Genomic DNA, 25,135 nt, shown 5'->3' on the forward strand with positions numbered 1-25,135 from the left:
GCTCTATTTTTACTACATTTTTAAAAGTCTATAGATATTAATTTCTTGATGAAACATGTTAGAATCCCTTCTATTGAAGACCAAGAATAAGGTATTTTAAAAAATGCCAGACTTTTCTCAAACATGCAAAATGGTGACAGTAACAAGTTACGTTAAACTGAAGCTTCATTGCTCCCAGCGCAAGTTACATATACATTTAAATGATAGAAGGCAACAGAAATGTGCTCTGAATCCAGAAGTTCATTTAACAAATACTTTTACAAAGACCTGGAGTCACTAGGAATAAAATTTTCCGTGTCTGCTCTTGAACTCCAAGGCATCGAAAATTTCAGAACTATTTATGACCACATTAATATATCAAGTTTCATGAGCATGGACGAAAGAGTGAGGCTCTTCCATAACCTACTTACCTCTGGACAAACAGATGTAGCTCTTTTCCTATTAAAATTTCATCCAGAAGTACAACATTTCAGCAGAAAAACCTTTGGAGTTGTACCATACATTATGTCTAACAGCATTTAAACAGTTGATAGAGGAGTATTGCCAACTTTAGGTTCTATTTCAATAATTGGTGCATAGCATTTGGCATATCAGTTAAGCATCCTCAGTTCTGAGATCATTTTATGTATAGTCTTGATTTACAATGTTCTTCTGATGCTCTTACTGCATTTTGCCAGCAAGTCCTATGCTCCGATGAGAAAACACTGAAGAGCATTTTTAAAAAGATGCCTTGAGTTCAAATACCATGTCAGCACAGTTTACTGATTTATTACACAATCTAGCATCTTTCAGAAATCCAATTTCTTCAGCTGTTCATATGTCAAAAAGAACTGGTGCAATTAGTCAAGGAAAACAATTGCAGATATCTGCATTTTTTGTTTTAACACATTTGTGATGCATAATACCTACCACATTCATTTAACTACCGACTGCAGGCCTATGGAACTTTGGTCTCCCATTAAATGCCTCCTAACACAACCACCAGTCCACCACAAGACAAGTCACTCCTCTCCATCAGTTGCTATAATGTTCCCTATAGTCCTGGGCACAGAGAACTCTAGGGAACATTGTAGCAAACTGCTAAGGGGAAACTTGTTTCAGTGCATGTTACTCTCATCAACAGGATCCTCCTCCTAGTACAGCCTAATCCTTCCCCAGATTCTATCCCAAGCACCTTAAATATGCAAGTTAGAATTGGGGAAAGGTCAAAGAGGCCATAATAGGAAAGGAACCCAAAGTCTTTTTGCCTCTTATCTTCTTAGTGGGTGAAACTATGAAGGTGTGTAGATTCTTGTTTGTGGGAAGAGAGAAAGGAATATTACAGCTGCCTCTTAGCGTCTCACAAAACAATGAGAACTTAAGGATAAATAGATGGCAAATGGTCTACTGTACAAGTTGCATAATAGGGTAGAAAATGGTGGGTGAAAAGATCTTGTGACCATCTGCAAACAGTTTTTTTAATGCAGAAAATAAACTCAAACAGCAAAACCCCCCAAATTGTTAATTGACCTGGTCACTAGTACGTCAACTAAACACTGCAATCTAAAAACAAACAAATGGGAAATTGGGAGCTAAAGGAAAATGTGTTTTGAAAAAAAGATTATATTCAGAGGTTCAACTTTGTATGAATCTTATGGAATATTAATACAATAGGTGCTGGTAATACTCCATTTATAAAGAGATGGAGAATAAATTTACTTTTATGCTGACAAGTTACACCAAATGTTTTATATGAAGCACAATTCACTAGTCAATTGTCTCTCAACTCAATGCCCACTGCTCATCACAAAAAAGAGTTTAATAAAAATTTTCAAACACTTCTGAAAAGGATACGATAATATTCCAAGGACCGAGTCTCAACCAGTTTGGCCAGAATCCTTTATATAAAGCAAAAAAGCCTTCATACCTCCATGTCTGAAACAAATATTTTAAAACCACATATGAATGAGAAAAGAGTGACAACTTTCATTGAAAGATTATAGCCAAAGAACAGCTAATACTTAACATAATGAACGCCATTACAAAGTGCTCTGTGCTATCACAGGAGGAAGACACTTGGTTCAATTCACAGTAATAGTCTCTTACCTCATAGCAACTCAGACTGGGAATGTTGCAGAATTACTGCCCATCCAGTTTTTGGACAAAGACAAGAATCATGACTACCTCTCCAAAACCTTTCAGGGGGAGTTTGGCATTTAAATCTGCTGATCAGTGACCTTCTTGTGGAATCAGCAATAGGACAGCAGGAGTTTCCAACATCAGACTGAGTAAGTTAAGATCTTACTTTAACCACAACAATTTTCACTGCTCTATATTTAAATTAAATAATCCACATTGACAGCAATATGATAAAACTAATTTAACTTTACTAGTAAAGAGGTATTACAAACTAAATTTAAGCCCAGTGAGGGTTATTTTTGTCCAGTAACGGAACATGAAATATTAGACATAATATTAAGAATCAGACCTAGTCAAAAAAAGTTTAAGATTGTTTTTTGAAAATCTTCCCCCACATTTTTGAAGTTTTAAAAGTTTCAGCTGCTCTCAAGTAACGTTTAACATATAACTTTCATTTAGACTCAAACAGAGCAGATTAATATGGGACTATAGGCAAAAACTCGAGTCTCCTTGAAGAAATAATTTCCATTTTCAAAGACAATTTTATGTCGTGTTATTTTAAAAAGGGATCTTTCATTTACACTGGGCCCACAATTTTCCCTTCCCAGTCATCCACTACATACAAAGAATATTAGGTTTTATGAATTATGGGGAAAGATTAGTATATTTTTAAAACAGCTTGCATTGCAAAGTTTTTGGAGGGAGATTTAACTTCCCATGCGGCATTGTGAACCCAAACAGCAAGTTGGTTCCCCATTGCTCTGTTTAAACTTCCTCAGTGAAGATTAGGAAACCCACACCTGAAATCTGTGACACAGGGTATGTCCACACCACAAATTAAGGACTAAATGTAGCAGGGCTAGGCATACCCACACTGGCTTTGATTTAGCTAGTGAGGGTAACAGTTAAGATGTGACAGTATGGGCTAGCCATCCCAACACAAGCCCACTACGGATCCTAGGTATGTACTCCAGCAGCTAGCCCGCACCAAGGTCCGTGCTACCATATCTTCATTGCCACTGTTACCAGTACTAAATTAAAGTTATAGCATAGATAGGCATACCAACACTCATTGCCCCTTAATTTGCAGCACAAACATATCCATGTTTCCTGTTGCTATTTGGGCTACATAAAGGTGATTTTTTTTTTTTTAGCATGAACCTTTACAAATACATTTTAAAAACACAAAGCAACATGTAATGACAAGACATCAGACGCTAAGAACAGCCATATTTACTCAGAGCAATGGCCCATCCAACCAAGCATCCTGTCTCTGACAATGGCCAGTGCTAGACTCTTCAGAAGGAATGAAGACAACAGGGCAATTTTAAGTGATCCAGCCTGTAGTCCAGTCCCAGGCTCTGGCAGTTGCATGCTTAGGGACACCCAGAGCATGTGGTTACATCCCTGATCATCTTGGCTAACAGCCATTGATGGACCTACCTTCCATGACCTTATCTAATTCTTTTTTAACCCACTTTTACTTTTAGTCTTCACAACATCCTCTGGCAACGAGTTCCACAGGTTGACTGTGCATTGTGTGAAGTACTTATGTTTGTTTTAATTCTGCTGCCTATGAATTTCATTGGGAGACCCCTAGTTTTTGTGTTATGTGAAGGGGTAAATCACACTTCCCTATTCACTTTCTCCATATCATTCATGATTTTAGACCTCTATCATATCCCCCTTAGTTGTCTCTTTTCTAAGCTGAACAGTCCCAGTCTTTTTAAGGTCTCCTTGTATGGAAAAACTGTTCCATACTCCTAATTATTTTTATTACATTATAATTGGAAGCGGTGTGGCGAAAAGAATCTTTTTGAAGTACTGTAACACAACCAGACCTGTATGCAATACTCAGTGTGGACATACTATGCATTTATATAGTGGCATTCTGGATATTTTCTGTCTTCTTATCCCTTTCTTAAAAGTTCCTAACATTGTTAGCTTTTTTTGACTGTTGCTGTATATTAAGCAGGTGTTTTCAGGGAACTATCCACTAGGACTCCAAGATCTCTTCCTTGAATGGTTAACAGCTAATTTAATGTGCATCATTGTGTGTGGACAATTGGGATTATTTTTTTCAATGTGTATTACTTTGCAGTTATCAACATTGAATTATATCTGCCATTTTGTTTCCCAATCACTCACTTCAGTGAGATACCTTTGTAATTCTTAGTCAGCTTTAGACTTTACTATCTTGAGTAATTTTATATTATCTGTAAATTTTGCCACCTCGCTGTTTACCCCTTTTTTCAGATCAGTTATGAATATGTTGAATAGGACTGGTCTCAGTACAGACTCCTGGGGGACACTGCTATTTACCTCTCTCCATTCTGAAAATTTACCATTTATTCCCACCCTTTGTTTCCTATTTTTTAACCAGTTACTGATCCATGAAAGTACCTTCCCTCTTATCCCATGACTCCTTACACTTTGCTTAAAAGCCTTTGGTGAGGAAAAAGTCCAAGTATATATCATATCTTTCGAATCACCATTATCCACATGCTTGTTGATCCCCTCAAAGTATTCTAATAGATTGGTGAGGCATGACTTCCCTTTACAAAAGCCATGTTGACTCTTCCCCAACATATTTTGTTCATTTGTGTGTCTGATAATTTTGTTCTTTCCTAGCTGCAACCAATTTGCCTGGTACTGAAGTTAGGCTTACCAGCCTGTAATTCCCCAAGATCACCTCTGAAGTCTTTATATATATATAAAAAAAAAAAAAAAAATAGGCATTACATTTGCTGCCCTCTTGTCTGGTAGAGAGGCTGATTTAAGCAATAGGTTATATAGCACAGTAGTAGTTATGCAATTTCATATTTGAGTTCTTTCAGGACTCTTGGCATCTGACAATGTAACTTGGCTGGAATTGTTAGGTAAATTTAAGGATTTCCTACAGTCCACAGTTAGGAGTGTTTCTGAAGCATGGATATCAGTCTCCTTCCACAATTTCACTTTGCTTTTTGGCTAAACATTCTATTTCTAACTTTAAATAATTCAAAGGTATCAAAAGTTTGAACTAGTGTCTCAAATCCTAGGTTCTGTTCCTCGTTAATGAAAGGCAGGGGTGTGCTTGACCTGTGACACAAAGGAGCTCTCTATCAGACCTATCTAATATGCTGAGATATTACAATGAGTAACATTTAGCCCTATGCTGCTTCCTCTACGCTGGCATGTCAGATACAGAAGGGCCAGGGTTCTGATTTTGTCTCTAACAGTGATTTAGCCACAGGTGGGAGTTACCTAAAAACCTGCAACTGAAACAAATGGCCAAGTTGTATTTACTTCATGTTAGTTTCCAAGACAGCCTCCCCAAGAGACCTTGCAGGAGGTAATGACCCATAATCCTCTTACAGCAAAATAGTGTTCAGCACCTTTAGCCACCAATCACCAAAATCAGTCTTTTCTACTGGCCCTAGCAGCTTCTTCTGGTACCATTTCCCTCCTTCACCAGCAGGTGGCCCTGTGTTAAATATTTTCCCCAAGTAGCCTGTAAGACAGTGGTCTCCAATCTTTTCACACACAAGATCACTTTTTAAATTTAAGATCAACTGACGATCTACCCCACCCCTTCCCCGAGGCCCTGCCCTGCTCACTCCATTCCCCGCTCTCAGCGCTCGCTCTTCCCCACCCTCACTCACTTTCACCAGGCTGGGGTAGGGGGTTGGGAGGGGGTGCAGGCTCTGGGCTGGAGCCAAGGGGTTCAGAGTGTGGGAGGGGGCTCCAGGCTGGTGCAGGGGCCGTAGAGACATGCCAGCAGCCAGCCGCTTCCGGGAGCAATGTGGGGCCATGGCAGGCAAGCAGGCCTGCCTGAGCCCTGCTGCACCACTGGACTTTTAGCAGCCCGGAGATTGTGATCAACTGGCAGAGGCTCCAGGATCGACCAGTCTATCACGATCGACAGGTTAGTGACCACTGCTGTAAGAAGTGGGTTAAGAAGATACAGTAGCCACCGCAGGGGGAAGCTGCCAGTCTTAAGCCATAGACTACGGGCACTACAGTGGCAATGCTTCAGCACCGTAGCTGTGCTGCTGTAGCATAGACACTTCTATAGCGACAGAAGCTGTCAACCTTGGGAGGTCCCTATATTCAGGAAACTTGAAAAATTCTCATTTCTCCTTGTCCCCAATATTTCAATAAGTATTTTCATGATAAGATTTTCATTACCTTTTTAAAAAGTGTGCTCATATCAGAAGAATTCCCTGTTAGTATACGTGACCTAAATACCAGAAGGAACAAATTCATATATGTTCCTCCATGCTGCAGACAGACCTCCTTGCTTTCCATCAACACAGAATAATTTTTACACAGCAGAAGGTGGGAGAGGTGGGGCATGATTTGAGTCCAAAACTTTGAAAGATGCACATGGCACAGCAAGTTCAAAAGTTAAAATGGATTATTCCCAGAGTTCTCTCTAAAATAATTCCTACACCACAGAAGTGGCTTTCTAGAACAGCTAACAATTTCTATCCACAATGCAGAAAACCCTCTAATTCATGTTTGATATCACAAGATTGTATAAAAGTTACCACTAGTTGCTATACACTTTGTACTTACTTGTAACAAGCAATCCAAAGTGCCCTTGTACCCTGAATGTGTTCCATCTTGAAATCTCTGATTCATCATCCGTGTCCTCACAACATCAACTGGATTTGATGCAAGTGCTCCAGCTAATCCACAGGTGAAGCTTGAGCTAATGCAAGATAAACCATTATAAAAATATGACCTACTACCAGCAACTTAGAAGTATACAGAAACACCCCTTCTCTTATGGAAAATTAAAAATATCTATGCTATAGCTAAAAGTTGTGTTTGCATTTCTATTAATAAACTACTTTTTCAGTTAGTTTACCTGAAAAAAATATATCACAAGCTAAGACTTGTTTTATACATACATACATTAAATTAAATTAAATAAATTAAATTAATGGAGATATCCTATCTCCTAGAACCGGAAGGGACCTTGAAAGGTCATCGAGTCTAGCCCCCTGCCTTCACTAGCAGGACCAAGTACTGATTTTTGCCCCAGATCCCTAAGTGGCCCCCTCAAGGATTGAACTCACAACCCTGGGTTTAGCAGGCCAATGCTCAAACCACTGAGCTATCCCATACGCGCACACACACACATTCACACACACATATACACACACACACACACACAATCAGGAAGACGTTTCACACTTTAAAAATCCATCCTGATATTTTCAGATTAGTAAACACATTTTAGTTTCAGCCTTTATATACACACCTAATTTAGGTATTTTGAACAATAAAAATATCTACACATGTCAAAACATACATAAATAGCACAAAAACTATTAGCTTCCATGGCATGAAATGGCATTTGAAATAATACTACAAGTAAACATTTAAATACACTAGAAGTATATTTACATCTCAACTGATAGTGAGAAAAAAACAAAATGTGAGATCCAATTATGTTCTCTGAAGAGTCCAACATTAAGGGATTAATGTGTAACCTCTGAAAGGGGATTTAATCATACAAATAAATCTTTGTAAACTTAACTCTTATGCCTGTTCAAACTTACAGAAAGTGAGTATACACAGTGTCTCCCATGAGTCCAGACATAATTATGTGCTTCTTGGTGAGATCATAGACCGGCAGCTCCACTCCCACAACAATAGCAGCTCTCTGAGCTGTTAGGGACACCCCCTGGCAAAACAAATGTATAATGTTTGAGATATTTTTAAAACTGCATCATTTTTATGTCTGGTTGAAGATAACTCAGAAATACCATTACATTTTAGATTAAATGCACCTAGGAAATATTCATAAAAGAAGTTTTGTATACTGAGAAAATACACTCTATAAAGATTGTTTTTAAAAAAATAAAGTGGTGTATGGTATAAAGGTGTGTAAATGTACTGCTTGTAAAAGATCCCAGACAGACCACCCTAGTGACTGGAGATAATCTGCGAACAGATAACGCACAGTGGCAATCCAAGCTTCCCCATACTGCCCTACCAAGATCTCAGCCATGACCTACAACAGATGTTCTCAAACTGAAGTCTATGGACTGCTGCTGGTAGTCTGCCGAGAGCTGGTAGGCTGGTGCTGGCTCATCTTACAGTCAGCTGAGAGAAACCAAGAATATTGAGGGGGGAAGATGAAATGGAAAGCAAAAGTAGACGGACTGCATTTTTCAAAGACTAACCACTAACTGTTCTCAACAGGTGGAAAAGCAAATATTTTTCATGCATAGAATTTCAGTAGTGGCCACAGAGATTTTCTGTAATCATGAATGGCTTACGAGGCAGTCCATGACACGCTAATATACAAGTTCATTAAATATTATTTAATGCCAAGTACAGTTTATTTTAAACACTGTCGTGCTTTTCATCAGCGGATCATAACATGTTTTACAGAGGGCTTCCCACACCATTTAAATGGCTAATACCCAATTCCTCCAAACTGCAGAAATTATTCAAATTTTGCAGACGGGAAAAGATGTCCACAGCTTAAGTAACTACTTCAAGTTCACATGGTTCTCGGTAGAACTTGGAATAAAATCCCATTCTCCAGACCCATGCCTTAACCCACGGGATCACAAGAAACGGACCACTGAACAACTCCTCTACCACCCTGGGCTAAGTTTGAACCAGAAAACTATAAATCAAATCAAGAGACTATTCAAATTACCAATCCCCAGAACCATCTGGTCCCTGCTTTCACAGACATTCACCTAACGATGTGAGCTGCCCCATACTGAAGCTATTTAACAAAACCAGCCCTGCTCTTGAACCAGGCTATAATATATTTAAAGATGTCTTTCAATTTTAAGTCAGCGAGTAAAGGTATATACAGTTAAAATAAATTCTATATACAGTTAAAAGAGACCTAGATAAATTCATGGAGGTTAAGTCCATTAATGGCTATTAGCCAGGATGGGTAAGGAATGGTGTCCCTAGCCTGTCTATCGGTCAGAGGATGGAGATGGATGGCAGGAGAGAGATCACTTGATCATTACCGGTTAGGTTCACTCCCTCTGGGGCACCTGGCATTGGCCACTGTTGGCAGATAGGATACTGGGCTGGATGGACCTTTGGTCTGACCCAGTATGGCCATTCTTATGTTCTTATTGTCGCAATACTCCTTGTAAGTGTTATAACTTGAGGTTAATTCGTTAGTTAATGGAAGAGTTTTATTCCCTGGGCCAAGGAAATATTTTACCGTCACCAATATAAGTAACAGTTTTCAGCTAGAGAGAGGATAACTTTTGTCAATAACTTATAGCAGAGCTAAGGTTGAGAAGCCCCATTTAAAGGCTAACTCCAAGTGTTCTAATATCCACATACTTATTCAGATTGCCTTGAAATTAGCTGTCCTTCAAAGGGTGAGCTGAGTTAAGTATCCAAATTTGGGGTTATTTGAGCAAAGGAGTCCCTTAAAAAAAAAAAAAAAAAAAAAAACAACAACCGACAGTTTAATGTTAACACATTCTACTAATGTGTTTTGTGCAGATATGGGGCTTAAATCATTGCTCTGATCATACCCCAGATTTATCCCAGGTACTGCATGGCAAGCACTACCTCTTTGGGGAAGTAATATTGAAAATGTTGATCAAAAAAGAGTTAAACTTTGTAAAGAGGTCTGCACTCAATGTTCATGTGCCAAATAGATTACAAAGTACACGTGCAGAAAATCTAGCCAAGAGGTTTCTAGTCAGCCAGTTTCCACATGACTTGGGTGGCTCATGGGGACATGATACGGTCATTGAACTTGAGCTACACACAGCAATAAGTTTGAAACCTACACTTGGCAGAAATCTTTGAAACATCTATTTGCATATTTTGTACAATCCCCTTGTACCAGGGTATTTTTTTGGGGTGGAGGGGATAGATACTCTGAGTACAGCAGGTAATTCAGAAGGTGCTCAAACTATTTCTTAGGAGAAAATAAGTTACACATGCAAACAATTGCTGGGAGGATTAGAGGCAGAGGAGTAGGGGAGGGGCTGAGTAAGGGAAGGGGAGAGGAAGAGGTTGGGGGCTCAAGTCAGAGAGAGTGGGAGCCTGTCAGCTCCCCATTTTCCCCTCCTGTGTGCCAGGATCTGGGAAAGTTCTACCCGTTTGGGGATAGAAGCCCCCTCTGCTCTCCTTGTGAGCTAGGATCAAGGTAAAGCACATTGAAACCTCTAAAAACCAGGAAATGAGTCAAGGTGACTCCCCTGCATGGGGTAGACCAGATAGGTTTGGGGAAAGCTGGGGAAACCTGCCTGAAGCAGGGGCAAAGGGGGCCCAGTCTATTTAACCAAGGAAGTGTGCAATCCTCCAGTAAGCTGCTGCCCATCACATGTATGCAGCAGAGGGTGCCACATCATATTTATGCACAAAGGAACAACCTTCTATATGCTAATGGCTAAATGGGACTGGAAAGGGAGGGTGAGCTAGATGCTGGCTTGGGGCTAGATGTCGCAGAGAATGGTGGGGAAAGAGTGGTGAAGGACAGAGACACCAGTCTTCTCTCACTTGCTTAGTTACTGAAAATGCCATGTAATAGACAGTTTGTCCCAAACTCCTGATAGTTTTGAGTCCTCTCACCAGTCCTGTCAGCAGTTATACCCTCCAAAACATTTCAAAGCATGACCACTGTCCCCATTCCACTATAACAAAGTGCACAGGAAGGTGGAAGCGTAAATAGGAATCACATAACCATGTGGCCTAGTAGAGAGCACAGAACTGGGACTCAGACCTGGGATCTACACCTCTACCCCGATACAATGCTGTCCTCGGGAGCCAAAAAAATCTTACCGCGTTATAGATGAAACCGCGTTATATTGAACTTGCTTTGATCCACCGGAGTGCGCATCCCCGCCCCCCCGGAGCACTGCTTTACCGCGTTATATTCAAATTTGTGTTATATCGGGTCACGTTATATCGAGGTAGAGGTGTATTTCTGGCTATGCCACTGACCCGCTGGGTGAATAATATAATGATGTTAACCTCCTTTGTAAAGTTTCGTGATCTACTGATGAAAAATGCTATGAGCTAGACATCACCACTAGCCATGGTAGCATCTCAACTGCAAACCTATGAAATAACTACAACTGCGTAAATGACCACTAACTCCTACAAAAAAATATTACGCAAACTAGGAACCTCACTGACCAGAAACGTCATTAACCTGGAGTTAACTTTGCTCAGTGATGTCTTGAACCCTTCCAAAATGTCAAGTTTAGTGACATTCAAACCTCTGAAAACCAGGAATTGAAGAGGTAATGGTCATGCCAACGTAACCTGAACTCTGCCCTAGTATGTCCATAAACTCTCACTCTTGTACACTACACTCCTTTTGTAAAATGGAGATACTACTCCAAAGAGGTGATGAGTCTATCTACATACATTAATACTTCTCAACTGCTTTTGAAATCCTTGAATGGCAAGCAATATAGCAGTAAAAAATAGACACATATATACAACTTTAGGTACATGTTACACCAATATTTTGGTCGACATTGCAGAACTACATGCAACAATATGTACAATAGTAAATGGATTTTTTTTTATGTACTATTGCAAGAACGACCTCAGAAAAGTTAGTGTAATAGTTGAAGAACTTACTTTCCATAGTCCTCTAGTGCCTTCTTTTTGGTAAATTTGTATGAAATTGCCCATCATTCCTCCTTGAATCACACTGCCTTGGGCCTGCATTCTGATCTAAGGCAGCCCAAAACAAAAAGCAGTTATCAGTTTTCAAACACTAAAAACAATAATTTAGTCGAGTTTCTCAACCTTACGAAGAGGCGCTGCAAAATAACACAGTTTAAAACATTTTCAAAATATGATCTCTGCTTCTCAACTATACAAGTATGGACTGACTGCATCATGGTAATACCAGCTATCTGTAGATATGTATCAGCTATCCTTCGACTACAGCTGCTATATTTGGAACAGTTGAATTTGAACTAGTACTTGGTGTAGCTTTTAAATTAGTTACCACAAATCACTGCTATTTTTGAATTGGTGCATTAACATGTAGATTAGATTGACAGAAGACTTCTGCATGGTGTCCGTTACAGCGTTCTCCCTTGAACTCACCAGCTACATCTTAACACAAAAGGTCAATATGATGAGAGCAACAGAGGGTCCTGTGGCACCTTTAAATATGATGAGAGTTTCAGCTCGGAAGAACTATGTACTTGACTTTCGATTTGAAATTAAAGACTGATTTTTCAAGGACAAATTGCTGGATTCATGGCAAGTGTGACAAGCAAATGAGTATTCACCCCTAATTTTGGGAGTTAATAGTGTCACCCAGCCCAGCATACATACCATCACTACGGAATGGAGTCTGTCACAAGTTCAGGACAACTGCAGCTGTATTCTCCCTCTATGGTCCAGAAAGGGCACCCCCCCCTCTAGGCTTCCAGCTCCACAACCATTGCCTCTTCAGTGGAGACATGCATCTCTGTCCCTTCTGACTGGGGTATTTACAGGCTGCATACATTCCTGACCATGTGATTTTCCCAGCAAAAGAGAGACTGTCTAAGCAGGCACGATTCAAGTCTCTCCTCTGAGACAATACAGTGTGATTGTCAGTTATGAGTTACCACACTGCTATTTCTAAGCAAGCAGATTTATTCTTAAGGTAGAAAGCATTACAGAGAAAACACCAGAAACATTAAAACCTGCATACATGCTAATAAGCTTGCCAGAGATCACCTTCACAATACAACAAGGACTCTGATTGGTGATTAGTCCTTCAAACCCCACCCACGTAGCAGTGCGCCCTATGGTCGTAAGTTCATCACACCTTCAACTCAGAACAAGTGCTCAGTCTTATGTGGCCTCAGTAGGCCACATTCTTTTCAACTCTTCCCTAAAGATTGGGGCCCACCTTGGACCAGAAGTCCTGTCCATTTGCAGATTAGAATGGCCGTGAACCTGTTTAAAACCAGGCTCTTTATCCAAAAATCTTTTCTTTGTCCATTGGTTCCTGGAGAAACCAGTTTGACCTAGGTTATACGAAGCTCTGCAGAGGTAGCTTCAAAGGGACAATTACCAGAAGAATTATGTTAGCATCACCCTTCTTCTAAAAAAAAGTTATACACAATCTCATAACACAAACAATTGCATTTTTAATACAATGAACTCCAGTGACATTTAACTTAATTCATTAAAGTCCGTCCAGGGTATTGTCCTCTGTCACATAGTACACTATTATTCCAGAATGGAGCCGATAAAGAATGGAGCTTACCTGTGTTGATACTTCCACTACCCCTTCTATGAAATGGGAGGTTGTAAACAATTTGTTTTCAGTCTATTTTATTTGAGAGGAAGGAGGACTAAAATTAGGCACTATGTAAAAAGCAAGATTTTTCCCCCCTCAATTCTCAGGAAACTATAGCATGTGCAGAAGCAGCCAAGTAATCTCAGGCCATGATCTTGTAAGTTAAATAAGATCAACCTTACCAGTACTTGGACAGGAGATACCCACAAATTTTAAAACTGTTGCTGAAAACGTGGTGTGGGTGATTTCACTAGGTGGCACTCTGCTCAAGTCATTAATGCACCATGCAGGGGCATTGTTTCAAAGGGGCACTGTGCTACTAGTTTTTCATAGGAGACAATGGAGATCCTAACCTACTGGATTTTTTTTCCTAGAACCCTAATACTTCTTCCAACCTAGAGATTTCTGGATGTCCGTGATGGGTAAGTGGTCCTTTACATACTTCCAAATGAACAGCATTGTAAGCAGTGTAGGTTAACTCACACAGATTTTTTAAATTTAGAGTACAGCTTCAGCACATGTCAAGTTTGGGGCAAGGGGAGGGCAAGAGCAACTTTAGTAGTTCATTGTGCTCTGAAGCAAGAAAAAAAAAAAGTAAGTAACCAAGTGGTTCTCCTTGCCTCCAAGGACACTGATTTCATCTAATTGCATGCCTCCAGCTGACCAGCATGCCTGGAGGGAAATTTCTATAGTTCAGTTCTTCCCCTGGAACCTTTCTGAACTATTAAGTAATTTGCAAAAAGTGAGTATATTTAAAGCAACACAACACAGCATGCAATGATCATCAGTAGACTGTTCTCATCTCAAGAATACAAAGGAACCTATGCCGAAAATAGAAACTTGATAAAAAATACCACTTACCTTCAAAACATCTGTAGGGTTGGCAATAGATGATGAAATCACCCCCGAAAGAATGCCACATAATACATTTATCACCAGGGTTTCATCTATTCCAGAAGCAAAAACAAATTCTCAGCCACAGGCTTTTACACTGTGATAAGACATCAAGTGCAAGTCAATGCTTTACCTTCTTTAATGAAAGTCAGTTGAAAGTAAGGAGCTATACCCTCAAAGTCAATTTTTTTTTTTTTTTTTTTAAAGAAAGATAGCTCAATTTTTATTGGAATTTCATCTGCAGAACCATTTTTACAATGAATAAATATGAAGCTGATGCACACATACATTTCATTGATACAATACAATGTATGTATGCATCATATGACCGATATGGAAACAATACAAACAACTCTAGATGAACTATATTAACAAGCAGTGGTAACAAAGCTGAAAAACCCACTCACCTTCTGGTTGCTCAACAAACATTCTCTTCAAGCTTTGGTAAGTGCCTATTTTTATTGTTCCATATGAAGCCTGGCGTAACATTGCAGGGGCAATCCTATAAAAATAGGAAGAAGCAGATAACTTGTATCTTCAAAGCTTCCTGAAGTCTCAGTAACCACAAATAAGGTTTATTCAACAAATTTTTAGAGTAGAATAGGCTGAACTCAGGTTATGCACAAAAAGTGAAAGGTTTGTTCATTTAAACCAGATTATTTCAGAACCAGTACAGATAGGGGGAAGGCTTTCAGTAAAGATTATATTCAAGTATGAAAGAAATGAAGGTGCGGTGGTACTACCAACCCTTTTAAAAGGGTGGAGGAAAAAACCTGACCACAGTGACTGCCATAATGAATACTGGTACTAATTTAGTAATCATTTCCTACTTGGCCACTAGCTGAAAATCTAAAAATCGATGTATACAGAACAAAAGATATTCTTTGAATAATGTTTTAAAACAGTATTTAAGATTTCCTGTAACTTGATGTGGTACTTTGAAAGTATCGCCTGACATTAACAGTGGGAGTTTAAAACTTGATGTCACTAAAGTATAAAAGCTACATTTGAATACAAATATGCACAGCACATGTATGTTTCAATTTTATGTCAGCTACAATGAGAGAATACCAGTTTTTCACTTTTGTGTAGGAAAACAAATCTCAAAAATATGGTCACCACTGATTTCATAAGAAACAGGATTTTTTTTAATCTAATGACCTATAAACATCACAACAATGAAAGCCAAATGGATTTTTACTGCTATTGTTATAGTTGACGCATTGCATGTGCAACGATATACTATGACATAAGATGATTTTGCTACTACAAGTTTACTACACCTAAGCTCTAATACAAACGTATCACACTCATTCTTCATTTCTATGAAAGTTCATGCTTGTATTAATCATCAGTTCAGTAGAGATGTTAACCCTACAAATGGACTCCCAAGGACACCACACAAATGAAGTTGGTTATCACTTGGCAAATGAAGTTGGGATTTAAATTTACTTTTGCCATCACTAATATGAAATGATATACCTGACTTACATTAGTGGATGGAGGGTTTATCGTACAATATAGTAGTAAAAATGACTTCTCAATAACTTACATGGAAGTTATATGGTATCTTACTGGTCTATTTGGATGAATTTTCCAAAAATATAATGCATTGTGAAATACAGTTATAACAGTACACCTACAATCTCAAAGCGAACTATGAAAAACCTCCCTTCTACTACAGTGGGTAAGTTTTATTAAAAAATAAGATGCCATTCACAAGTAGCAATTACCATGATGTAAAAATATTGTACTTTGAAATTATGTACTATTTTCTGAACCATTTCTATTCAAATACTTTGTCCGATGTGGCCTGCCTCTCCCCCACGATCTTTTTTAAGTGGGGCTAACTAAAAAAAAAAAAAATCATATTTATAAAATCCAATACTATTGTATGCGACCATATTTTTTCATAAACTGTCCCAAAATTCACAAATGCAAACTGGTTACATAAAGTATATTTTATTTTACCCAGAATATAGTGCTTTCAACCCTTCTTCTCTCCATATCCTCACTAGTGCATGCACCATTCCTCTGTAACGAATCTCTTTAAATTTGGCATCATTAGTTTGACCTTGAACCTGGAGACGTGTTTTGGTCAGATCAATTGGGAAAGTACCTTAAAGTCAGGGGAGGAAAACATATTAATTTAACATGAAACATTTGTCTAGCCAAAGCAAATACATAATAAACAAAAATGTTAACATAATGTAGAACCTCAGTATTTTCTAAAGACAAGAGAAAATGTATAATTAGTTGCAGGCTAACAGAACTTGTCATTTGTACTCAAATGAAGAACCATAATAGATGGCTTTATAGAGAGCTCTACAGTAGCAGCCTGTGCTTTAATATCAAGTTATAGAGAGACAAAACAGGAACTTCAGTTTCTTATGTGGTTTGTAGAAGAAGGCCTGGACCTGCAAATCCCCTTGATCATGTGATTAGTTCCCACTGACATCAGTGCAACTATGGACATGAACAAGAATTACTTATATGAGAAAAGGTCTTCAGAATTTGGCTCTAAATGGGTGCAGCTTAAAAGCAGACTCTCAAAGTTCATTTTCTGTGAGATTATACATCAATAGCTATACTGTGTTACTTGTCGTTAGTGAAAAATTTGATTCAGCCGATTTAGACTGTGTGCGCTAAATTATACTCATGATGTTAAGTGAATTGAAAGGCTATCATGATTTTACTTTGCTGTTAGATGTTTCAAGCTGTACACAAGGGCAAAAATTTTGAGAATCAGAAACTGTACAGGCACTTATTGTCTACAAATTTAAGAAAATTATTTCTTCCAAAAAAGGAATTGCTCCTGATAATATGTTACACAAATTCTCTCAAGGCCTGAGGAAGAAATGGCTGCTTCTTCACATCTACCCCCATAATCTCCGGGCACGTCTTCACTACCCGCCGAATCAGCGGGTAGCAATCGATCTATTGGGGATCGACTTATCGCGTTTAGTGAAGACGCGATAAAATCGATCCCCGATGGCTCTTCCATCGACTCCGGAAATCCACCGCAGCAAGAGGCGGAAGCGGAGTCGACGGCGGCACAGCAGCGGTTGACTCGCCGCCGTCCTCACAGCCAGGTAAGTCGACCTAAAATACGCCACTTCAGCTACACTATTCACGTAGCTGAAGTTGCGTCGACCCCCCCCCCATAGTGTAGACCTAGCCTCTATTTGCGTTTTAACCCCTGTTATGAGATCACTACCATATTTTATCATAATACTATTTCCAATACCACATTTCCAGATCTCAATGCCACAAATTCACACACAAAAATCCAGCATTCAAGACCTCCCCCTTTAATAAAAATTTAAGGGGCACTCAAGGATATCTTGGAGCAAACAATTCCTCAATTCCTTTTTCTTTAAAAAACCAAGTTAACATGACAAACTTTTATTTGGCAATATGAAAGAACACTTGAGTATCATCAATTGGGTTGGTGACTATTTTTCTCCTTTACTTCAAAAATATACATTTTAGACAAAAAGCAACAATAGCCCTTCAAAATTTAAGTTCTTCTGGACGCACTTTTAAATATAAGTTAGTAATCTATTGCAGTAGCTATTTTATTTTTCACATTAGATAAATTTGTGAGTTGAAACTGAACCTCCTAATGTAGAATAAGTCATGCAAACAGTTAGAAGATTAACTACTTACCACATTCTGCAGTGATTGAAGCTAAGCCTCCATAAACAAATGGCTTCCAGTTCAGTGCCGACATTCTTCTGGATTCTTCTTTCTATAAGAGGCAGCAACAGCTTTTAATAGGTATTTGAAAGATACAAAATATTAGTATTTTTAGGAGAACTATATTGCCCAATATTCTGAACTTGTTACTAATATTCCTCCCTCAAATGCATTTTTTTTTTTTTACTACAGCAGCAAGAGATCTAGACTATAATGTGTGTCACTGTACAGTAAACTGATACAGCAAAGCACTGTATTACATATTAGGAAGCTTGGCACGCTTATAACAGAACATTTTAAAATAAACTCAAATGCATTATCAATTAAAACATTAACCTTCAGAAAAATTAAAAGAATAATGTGATATTTAATTGACTTTCTGGTTACCAGAAAGTTAACAATGCTGTCACACATCTAGATTTGAATCAGGATATTCAACAAGTGTTTTGACTACCAATACCTTGATTGTAAAAGGCTATAACAAATACTTATCAGGGATCATTTTAGGAGCATACAACTCAATACTATTATGATTGACTATTAAGATAAAAAAAGTGCCTCCCCACCCATGTTCCTACAATTCTAGCTGAGCTAATATTAATCTATGGCTTCATAGCCAGTGTGATTTTTAAGTTAGTCATTACTGAATTTTTTGGGTCTGTTCTTTTGCAATTAAAAAGTTAACTGTACAATCAAGAAGCAGGTTAGCATTGGCTTACTACCATATTTGCATACAAATATCTAGATATTTGCATTTTCGTTTCACTGAATGTCCTTGTTCTTTTATTATGAGAAATGTTGGGTACAATACATGACCTATCTTCTCTATAGACAACATTCATTTTATAAATCTGACGGCGGGGCAACATGTAGCCACTAATGTTGGTATCTTCTATATTTGCCAAAGCAAAAAAGCAAAAACAAAAAAAACCGAAGCCTTCTTAATCTTGGGCCTTATGTTCAGAAGTGCGGAGAATCCAGAACTCCAAATGAAGTTACTGGAAGCAGCAGACCCTCAGCAAATCTAAAGGCAGACCCAAAGTAACTCAATTTCCCTCCTATCACATTATTTTATGCAGGAATTATTTGTAATGCCTGTTTTCCAACTGTCACAGTACAAGAAAAAGCCACTAGACACAGATTTCAAATATTTTACCCAATGCCCAAATCCACATTGGAATTCATCCTGTTCTCACCACTATCGCAGTAGTTTTTAATAGAGCTGACAACACACGTTAGACTTTTCCAAAGACGACAAGTGTTTTTTGTGGTACAAAATTAAGCCATCTTTGTTCCCTATACTTGTCAGCCTATAGCAGTGGCTCTCAAACTTTTGTACTGGTGACCCCTTTCACATAGTGAACCTCTGAGTGTGACCCCCTTATAAATTAAAAACACTTTTTTATATATTTAACACCATTATAAATGCTGGATGTAAAGCAGGGTTTGGGGTGGAGGCTGACAGCTCGCGACCCCCCCATGTAATAACCTTGTGACCCCGAGGGGTCCCGACCCCCAGTTTGAGAACCCCTGGCCTATTGCCTGCCCTAGTCCTCTCCCTTGAAGAACTGGGAAGGCACTGGAGGAGATGAGCAAGGCCGAACAGCAGCAGCTTTCTTGACGCATGCCATGAAGCAGGGCACCGAGGCAAGGACACATCCTTCTGAGGCAGTTTTCACTTTCACCCAAGAAAGCCGAGCTGAAGCTTTTAATGAGGGGGGAGGGGGCGCGCAACAGGAACGTCAGTCACTCCGCTTTCCACGCCAACATGTAAAGACAAATGTGACCCCTGCGCGGGCGCCGGCCGTCACGGGGCTGCCGGGCTCAGGAGAGGGAATAAGGCCGGCCAGAGGCGCGCACCGGGCACTGTCCAGCACCCGGGTCTCCGGCCAGTGGCCATTACGCGATGCGGCTGCGCCCCAGTGATCCCCCCCCCGGAATGGGACTTAACGAGCCGCCCCCGGGAAAAAGCCCCTCGGCGCCGCCAGCCGCGCGCTCGCACGGCACGTTCTGCAGACCCGGGCGCCAGCGCGAGCAGACGCCGGCGCAGCGGCCCCCGCGAGCGGCCGGGAGCGATGCCCACAGCAGGGCCCCGCCGCGGGGCGACGCTCCAGAGCCCAGCCGGCCACACGCGACCAGAGCCCCCCCCGCGCTTACCGGCGGCGGCGCCTCGCTCCCGCCCCGCTGGGTCCCGGCCAACTCGCCGCCCCGCCAAGGACTCGGGACCGAACGGCGCGGCAGCGCTTTGCCCCGGAGATTTATAACCACCGGCCCAGCCCTCGCCCTGCGTAGGCCGGCCCGCGCGCCACCGCCAACCCCCGAGCCTCCTCGAGCCACGCCCCGTCCTCCCATTGGTGGAGCGGGGCTGCCCGTCAGTGCCGGCTCACGCGGAGTCGGGGGAAGGGGCGAAGCGCGGCCGAGCTGAGGCGGCGTCTGCCCCGGGATAACTTTAGATCTACACGCCCCCCGCACAGGCCTGTCTACACTCAGCCAGGTGCACACTAGGCTCTTCTGAGGGGGACCACTGCCCCTGGGTCTCCACGCAAACGACACCCTTCTTCAGGAGAGCTGGGTTCTATGGCACGGGTGGGAGACCTCTGTGTGTGCCTCAGTTTCCCCATCTGTAGAATGGGGATAATGGTACTGACCTTTGTAAAACACTTTAAGATTTACTGATGAAAAGCATTGGGCTCCTGCCGCTGAACCCTCTTTTATACACACAGCTAGGCTGTACCCAGGGATAGCTCAGTGGTTTGAGCTACACCTGGGTATAGGGGGAGGGATAGCTCAGTGGTTTGAGTATTGGCCTGTTAAACCCAGGGTTGTGAGTTCAATCCTTTAGGGGGCCACTTAGGGATCTGGGGCAAAATCAGTACTTGGTCCTGCTAATGAAGGCAGGGGGCTGGACTCAATGACCCAAGGTCCTTTCCAGCTCTAGGAGATAGGATATCTCCATTTATTTATTATTTTATTTATTTTAAACCCCAAGTGAAACCTGGTTGATAAAGTGAGGACCAAGCCCACCCCTTTGTGCTTACACCCCATGACGATGGGTGCTAACTGAACACTTAGGGCACTGGTGTTAGCTCCTGGGCTCAGGACCACTTAGACCACTAACCCCAGGAGCCAATGGGCCCCACAACAGGTAGATGGCCAGGCTATAAGCTAGTCTTCAGAACAGTTTTAAATAAGTCCTGCCCCATCTACTCCAGCCAACACAGCTGCATGCACACAGATGATTTTTGAGAAGCAGGAGGAATGGTAGTGATGACAGAGCCCTACCCTTTCTACTGCTAGAAACCATCTTCATTCAGGCTTCCCTTCATTATTACAGGCAGGGCCGGCTCTGGCTTTTTTGCCACCCTAGGCAAAAAAGCCACCGGCCGCCCCCGCTCCCCCCCTCCCATTGTGGCAGGGGAGGGCGCCGAGCCCGGCCGCGGGCCCGCAATCCCCGACCGGCCGGAGCGCCGGGAGCAGGGTGGAGAGCCCAGCCGGGGCTCTCCGCTCTCCCCAGCGGCCAGAGCACCGGGAGGAGGGCAGAGAGCCCGGGGGGAGGGCGGAGAGCCCCCGGCGGCCAGAGCGCTGGGAGGAGGGCGGAGAGCCCGGCCGGGGCTCTCCGCTCTCCTCAGTGGCCAGAGCGCCGGGAGCAGGGTGGAGAGCCTGGCCGGGGCTCTTCGCTTTCCCCGGCGGCCGGAGCGCCGCGGGGAGGGCGGCGAGCCCAGTCGCGGCCCCGCTCTCGGGCCGGAGCACCCTGCCGCGCCGCCCCCCTCCAGGCGCCGCCCCAAGCACATGCTTGGTGGGCTGGTGCCTGGAGCCGGCCCTGATTACAGGCAGGGCTGGTACCTCTTTGGTACCAAACAATAACTGTTTGGGCTGAAATTTTCCATGTGGAAGTCTGTCTCAGGATGAATTTTTTGGAAATTTCAGCCAAAAGAGTGTAGCCATTTCCAAGAATCAGTAGGGAACATGGGTGGCGGTGAAACCCCCCTTCAGGGAGGCTAGCACCCCAGCCCTGCCCACCCCAAACCGCTGGAGCTCTGAGAGTCCCTAACAGCCGGAGGAGCCCCCGCCGGCCTGCTGCAGGGTGGGGCCTCGGGGCGGAGCATGGGCCGCAACACAGCCTGGATTAGGGGAGGCTTAGCCTCCCCTGGCCTTTTGTATCCGCCGCCCATGGTAGGGAAAAAACATTTAGCCTAAGTTAAAAAACTCTGGTGACCATTTCTTTGAACAGCTCTAGCATTCCCATGCTCTGGAATAGGGACTTGAAATTTGGAAGTGGGGTGGCCTTTGTGTCAGTGACGTGCCTTTTTGCATCCCCATGAAAATCCACCTACATTTGGCCAAGTTATAAGCCTTTAAAAAAAATCTGAGTAGAGACAGAGCTAAAAAACATCTAAACCTCTGAAGATTCAGTCCTTACTGAGCATCACTCAAGTCACTCACAACTCCTAGTACTGACCAAACTGCATATGCCATCCCCATCCCCTCACAGCTTGTGCATGTGCCAGGACTGTGCATGTGCCATCCTCAGAGTGACTGAACATGCTTCTATATGTGAACTGACTGCACATACACCATCCCCACAGAGAGACTGGTGCATGCTCCCTCCTTTCCCCTGGGTTACACAGGAGCAAAACCAGATCTTCCCTGTAATGGCTGCTCTGGAGTAGGGTGGGGCAAGCAGGCACTGGAACTGAGAGAAGGGAACCTGTCTTTCTTGTGCTCTCAATGACCCTACTGCTGGGACCCACTCGATGTGGAGGAGGAAGCTTCCTGATTCAAATGCAGAAGGGACTAAAGCTGGGGGAATAGGGGGAGGAGTACACTGAGACAAGCCTGCTGCTGAGACTGGGACTGGCTGGTCAAGGAGGCTGTGACTGGGAGCCTGGAAGGGACTGAGATCAGATGAGGAGCTGTGGAGCTTGGGACTACCTGGACAAGGACACTGGGAGTAGGAACCATGTGGACTGAATGAGTCAAGGTTCCTATGGAAAAAAATTAGTATGTAATCATATACAGTATTTAAAAATTGTATCCTAATGCATATGCACAAGGGGGCTGAAATAAGGTTGCATAGCCAACCTTAATTCTGGCATTTGACTGCTTGACTTTGCAACCTCAATAATGTCCTTGTAGTGTAGTTTTTTGGGTGTATTATTTCTTAAGGGTCAGCAATGTACTTGGCCCTGCACAAGAGTGAAAACTAAAACAGACCTGGCTGAGTAAAGAAATGTACAATTGAAAACCTTACAGCTTGTGTCAAGAATCCCTGGAGCAGAGGTCAAATTAAATTCATTCCTATATTACCTTGGACAAAAATTAACCTCCCATGTCCCTGTTGCAAGAGGTCTATTTCAAGATGTTACTAGACTGGCATTTTACCCTGCGCAATTAAGATTTGTTTTCTGATACTGTTCCACATGATGGAAGCAGGTCTGTCAGGTATTTAAACTCTACCCTGTTGAGGAGCAGATCTCGCTCCTCCTTCCACCTCCAGCCCCATCCCCACCACCAACTATAGGGACATAGATTCTGTTCCACATATTAAAGTTGGATGACCCTGATCCCTGCAGCCCCCCCGAACTGCACTGTACATAAGGATGTGTGTTCTGTTTCTTTAAATCTGTCACAGGAAGTCAGGTATGTGTGGGCTGGGGAAGGTTCTACACAGATGCTCTACACACAGTGAAGCTGTGAGCGAGAGAGAGAGAGAAGCTTTAAGGATCAATTTTTTTATTTTTTTTAATTCTAGTAAAGAACCTTTCAGTGTTAGAACAGAGCAACTCTTTATATGATTCTTTACCACTGTCACATGACACTGATTCCAAATAAATATGCTTCTTTGCATATGGCCACTGACATTATGGCATGCAACATATTCGCTATATATGGCATTAAGCAACAGTACATATAGTGCCTTCATCCTGAAGGATCCCAACATGTTTTACAAATAGGAATTACTTTAGCACAACTCAAAAGCAGCAACAACTGGGGAGGAATTCAGAAGTTATTTAGAAACACTGCACAGCAGTTTAGGACAGGAAGTTAAGTAGCTTATTATAGCCAACTGAATCTGGTGGCGTAATGTAGGGAGGCAGGCTGTAATTACTTGAACTGGAATTTGGTAAGGACACAGGTTAACAGCTCACCTGTCATGGAAAGGGCAAAGTGATATTTAATGACTCCAAGTGGTAGGGAGATTGGTTTTACATCTCCAAAAGAAGGGGCTTTTACAGCATTCAGAGGAAATTACATTACATTAAATTGTACTCCATGTGAATCTATAATAATAACAATCTTCCAGAAGAAACCCCAAGCAATCAGAACCCTCCCAGCTGTAGTCTGTAAACAAATATGTTGCATACAGAGGAACTCTTCCAACTATGGTGATAGGTCATTCAACCTTTACCCCATTTTAGGCCATGCCTGTACTACAAATTTATGTCAATCTAAGTTACATTGGCATACAGCTGCCACAGCTATTACATGGCTCATACCCATCCACATCCACACTACGGTCCTTGTGTCAATGGTGCGCATCCTCACCAGGAGCACTTGTATTGATGCAGAGAGCAGTGCACCGTGGATAGCTGTCCCACTGTGCAACTCGCCCCCATTCTCCAAAATGTAAGCATATGGGACTCACCCCTGCAGCACCTCCTGCTGGTTGTCTCTGGGAATTAGCTCTGCCAGCCTTGGAGCGCCCTCTGCAGGCCGGTGGCCCGCTGCCACTTGGCCCCCCATGTCCCTCCCAGACCCAGTGCCCTGTTATCTGGAGTGCTGACCCCTGGCAGTAACACCTTTCTCTCAGGATCTCCCCTCCCCAGGGAACCCCCACCCACTATCCCCACCTTGCCTCAGTATAAGGCTACTGCCAGTCACCATCTAGCCCCCACGCCCTGGGGCAGACTGCAGTATCAGCCACTCATCACCGGCAAGGTTGGGTTTGGACCTGCTGCCTTTGCCTACCCCTGGGCTGTCCTCTGCAACCCCCAGTACCCATTGGCCTTCTGCTAGGCCACAGCCTGGGGCTTTCCAAGCTGGAGCCTCCCCAGCTCCTCTGCCTTTCCCCAGCCGTGCTCCACTCAGGTACTCTGCTCAGGTCCCAAGCAGCCAAGCCCAGCTCCCTCTACCGCTAGAGAAAGACTGATGAGGGTCTGTCTTCCCTAG

The 25,135-nt window shown here is 42.2% G+C and overlaps 1 protein-coding gene across 2 annotated transcripts; it reads right to left on the reverse strand.

Moving 5' to 3' along the window:
* LOC113404990 (kidney mitochondrial carrier protein 1) lies at positions 1-20,221 on the reverse strand. Of its 2 annotated transcripts, none has more exons than XM_026649565.2 (10): positions 20,123-20,221; positions 17,936-18,017; positions 16,238-16,385; positions 14,674-14,768; positions 14,234-14,319; positions 11,704-11,799; positions 7,671-7,795; positions 6,679-6,814; positions 1,834-1,914; positions 1-830 (listed from the first exon to the last, which is right to left on the reverse strand). In XM_026649565.2, exons 2-10 carry the CDS (start codon positions 17,997-17,999, stop codon positions 789-791), a joined length of 873 nt encoding a protein of 290 aa, XP_026505350.1. In that variant the 5' UTR covers positions 18,000-18,017; positions 20,123-20,221; the 3' UTR covers positions 1-788. The 2 variants fall into 2 exon arrangements, with proteins under 2 accessions (XP_026505350.1, XP_026505313.1); XM_026649528.2 differs by having other exon boundaries at positions 17,936-18,036; positions 20,123-20,162.
* Positions 20,222-25,135: the final 4,914 nt, after the last annotated feature.

The sequence above is a fragment of the Terrapene carolina genome, unplaced genomic scaffold (assembly GCF_002925995.2).
Source record: "Terrapene carolina triunguis isolate 2854851 unplaced genomic scaffold, T_m_triunguis-2.0 Scaffold17, whole genome shotgun sequence".
NCBI classification, from domain to species: domain Eukaryota; kingdom Metazoa; phylum Chordata; order Testudines; family Emydidae; genus Terrapene; species Terrapene triunguis.

What these genes read in the sequence shown, in the direction of transcription:
- LOC113404990 (XM_026649565.2), bottom strand. Translation starts at nt 17,999, where the DNA reads ATGTCGGCACTGAACTGGAAGCCATTTGTTTATGGAGGCTTAGCTTCA. An exon ending in TTGAAAGCACTATATTCTGG is followed by an intron (nt 14,769 to 16,237) that starts GTAAAATAAAAT and finishes CTATTTTTATAG; the next exon opens with GATTGCCCCTGCAATGTTAC. An exon ending in TCGGTCCTTGGAATATTATC is followed by an intron (nt 831 to 1,833) that starts GTATCCTTTTCA and finishes TAATTGCACCAG; the next exon opens with TTCTTTTTGACATATGAACA.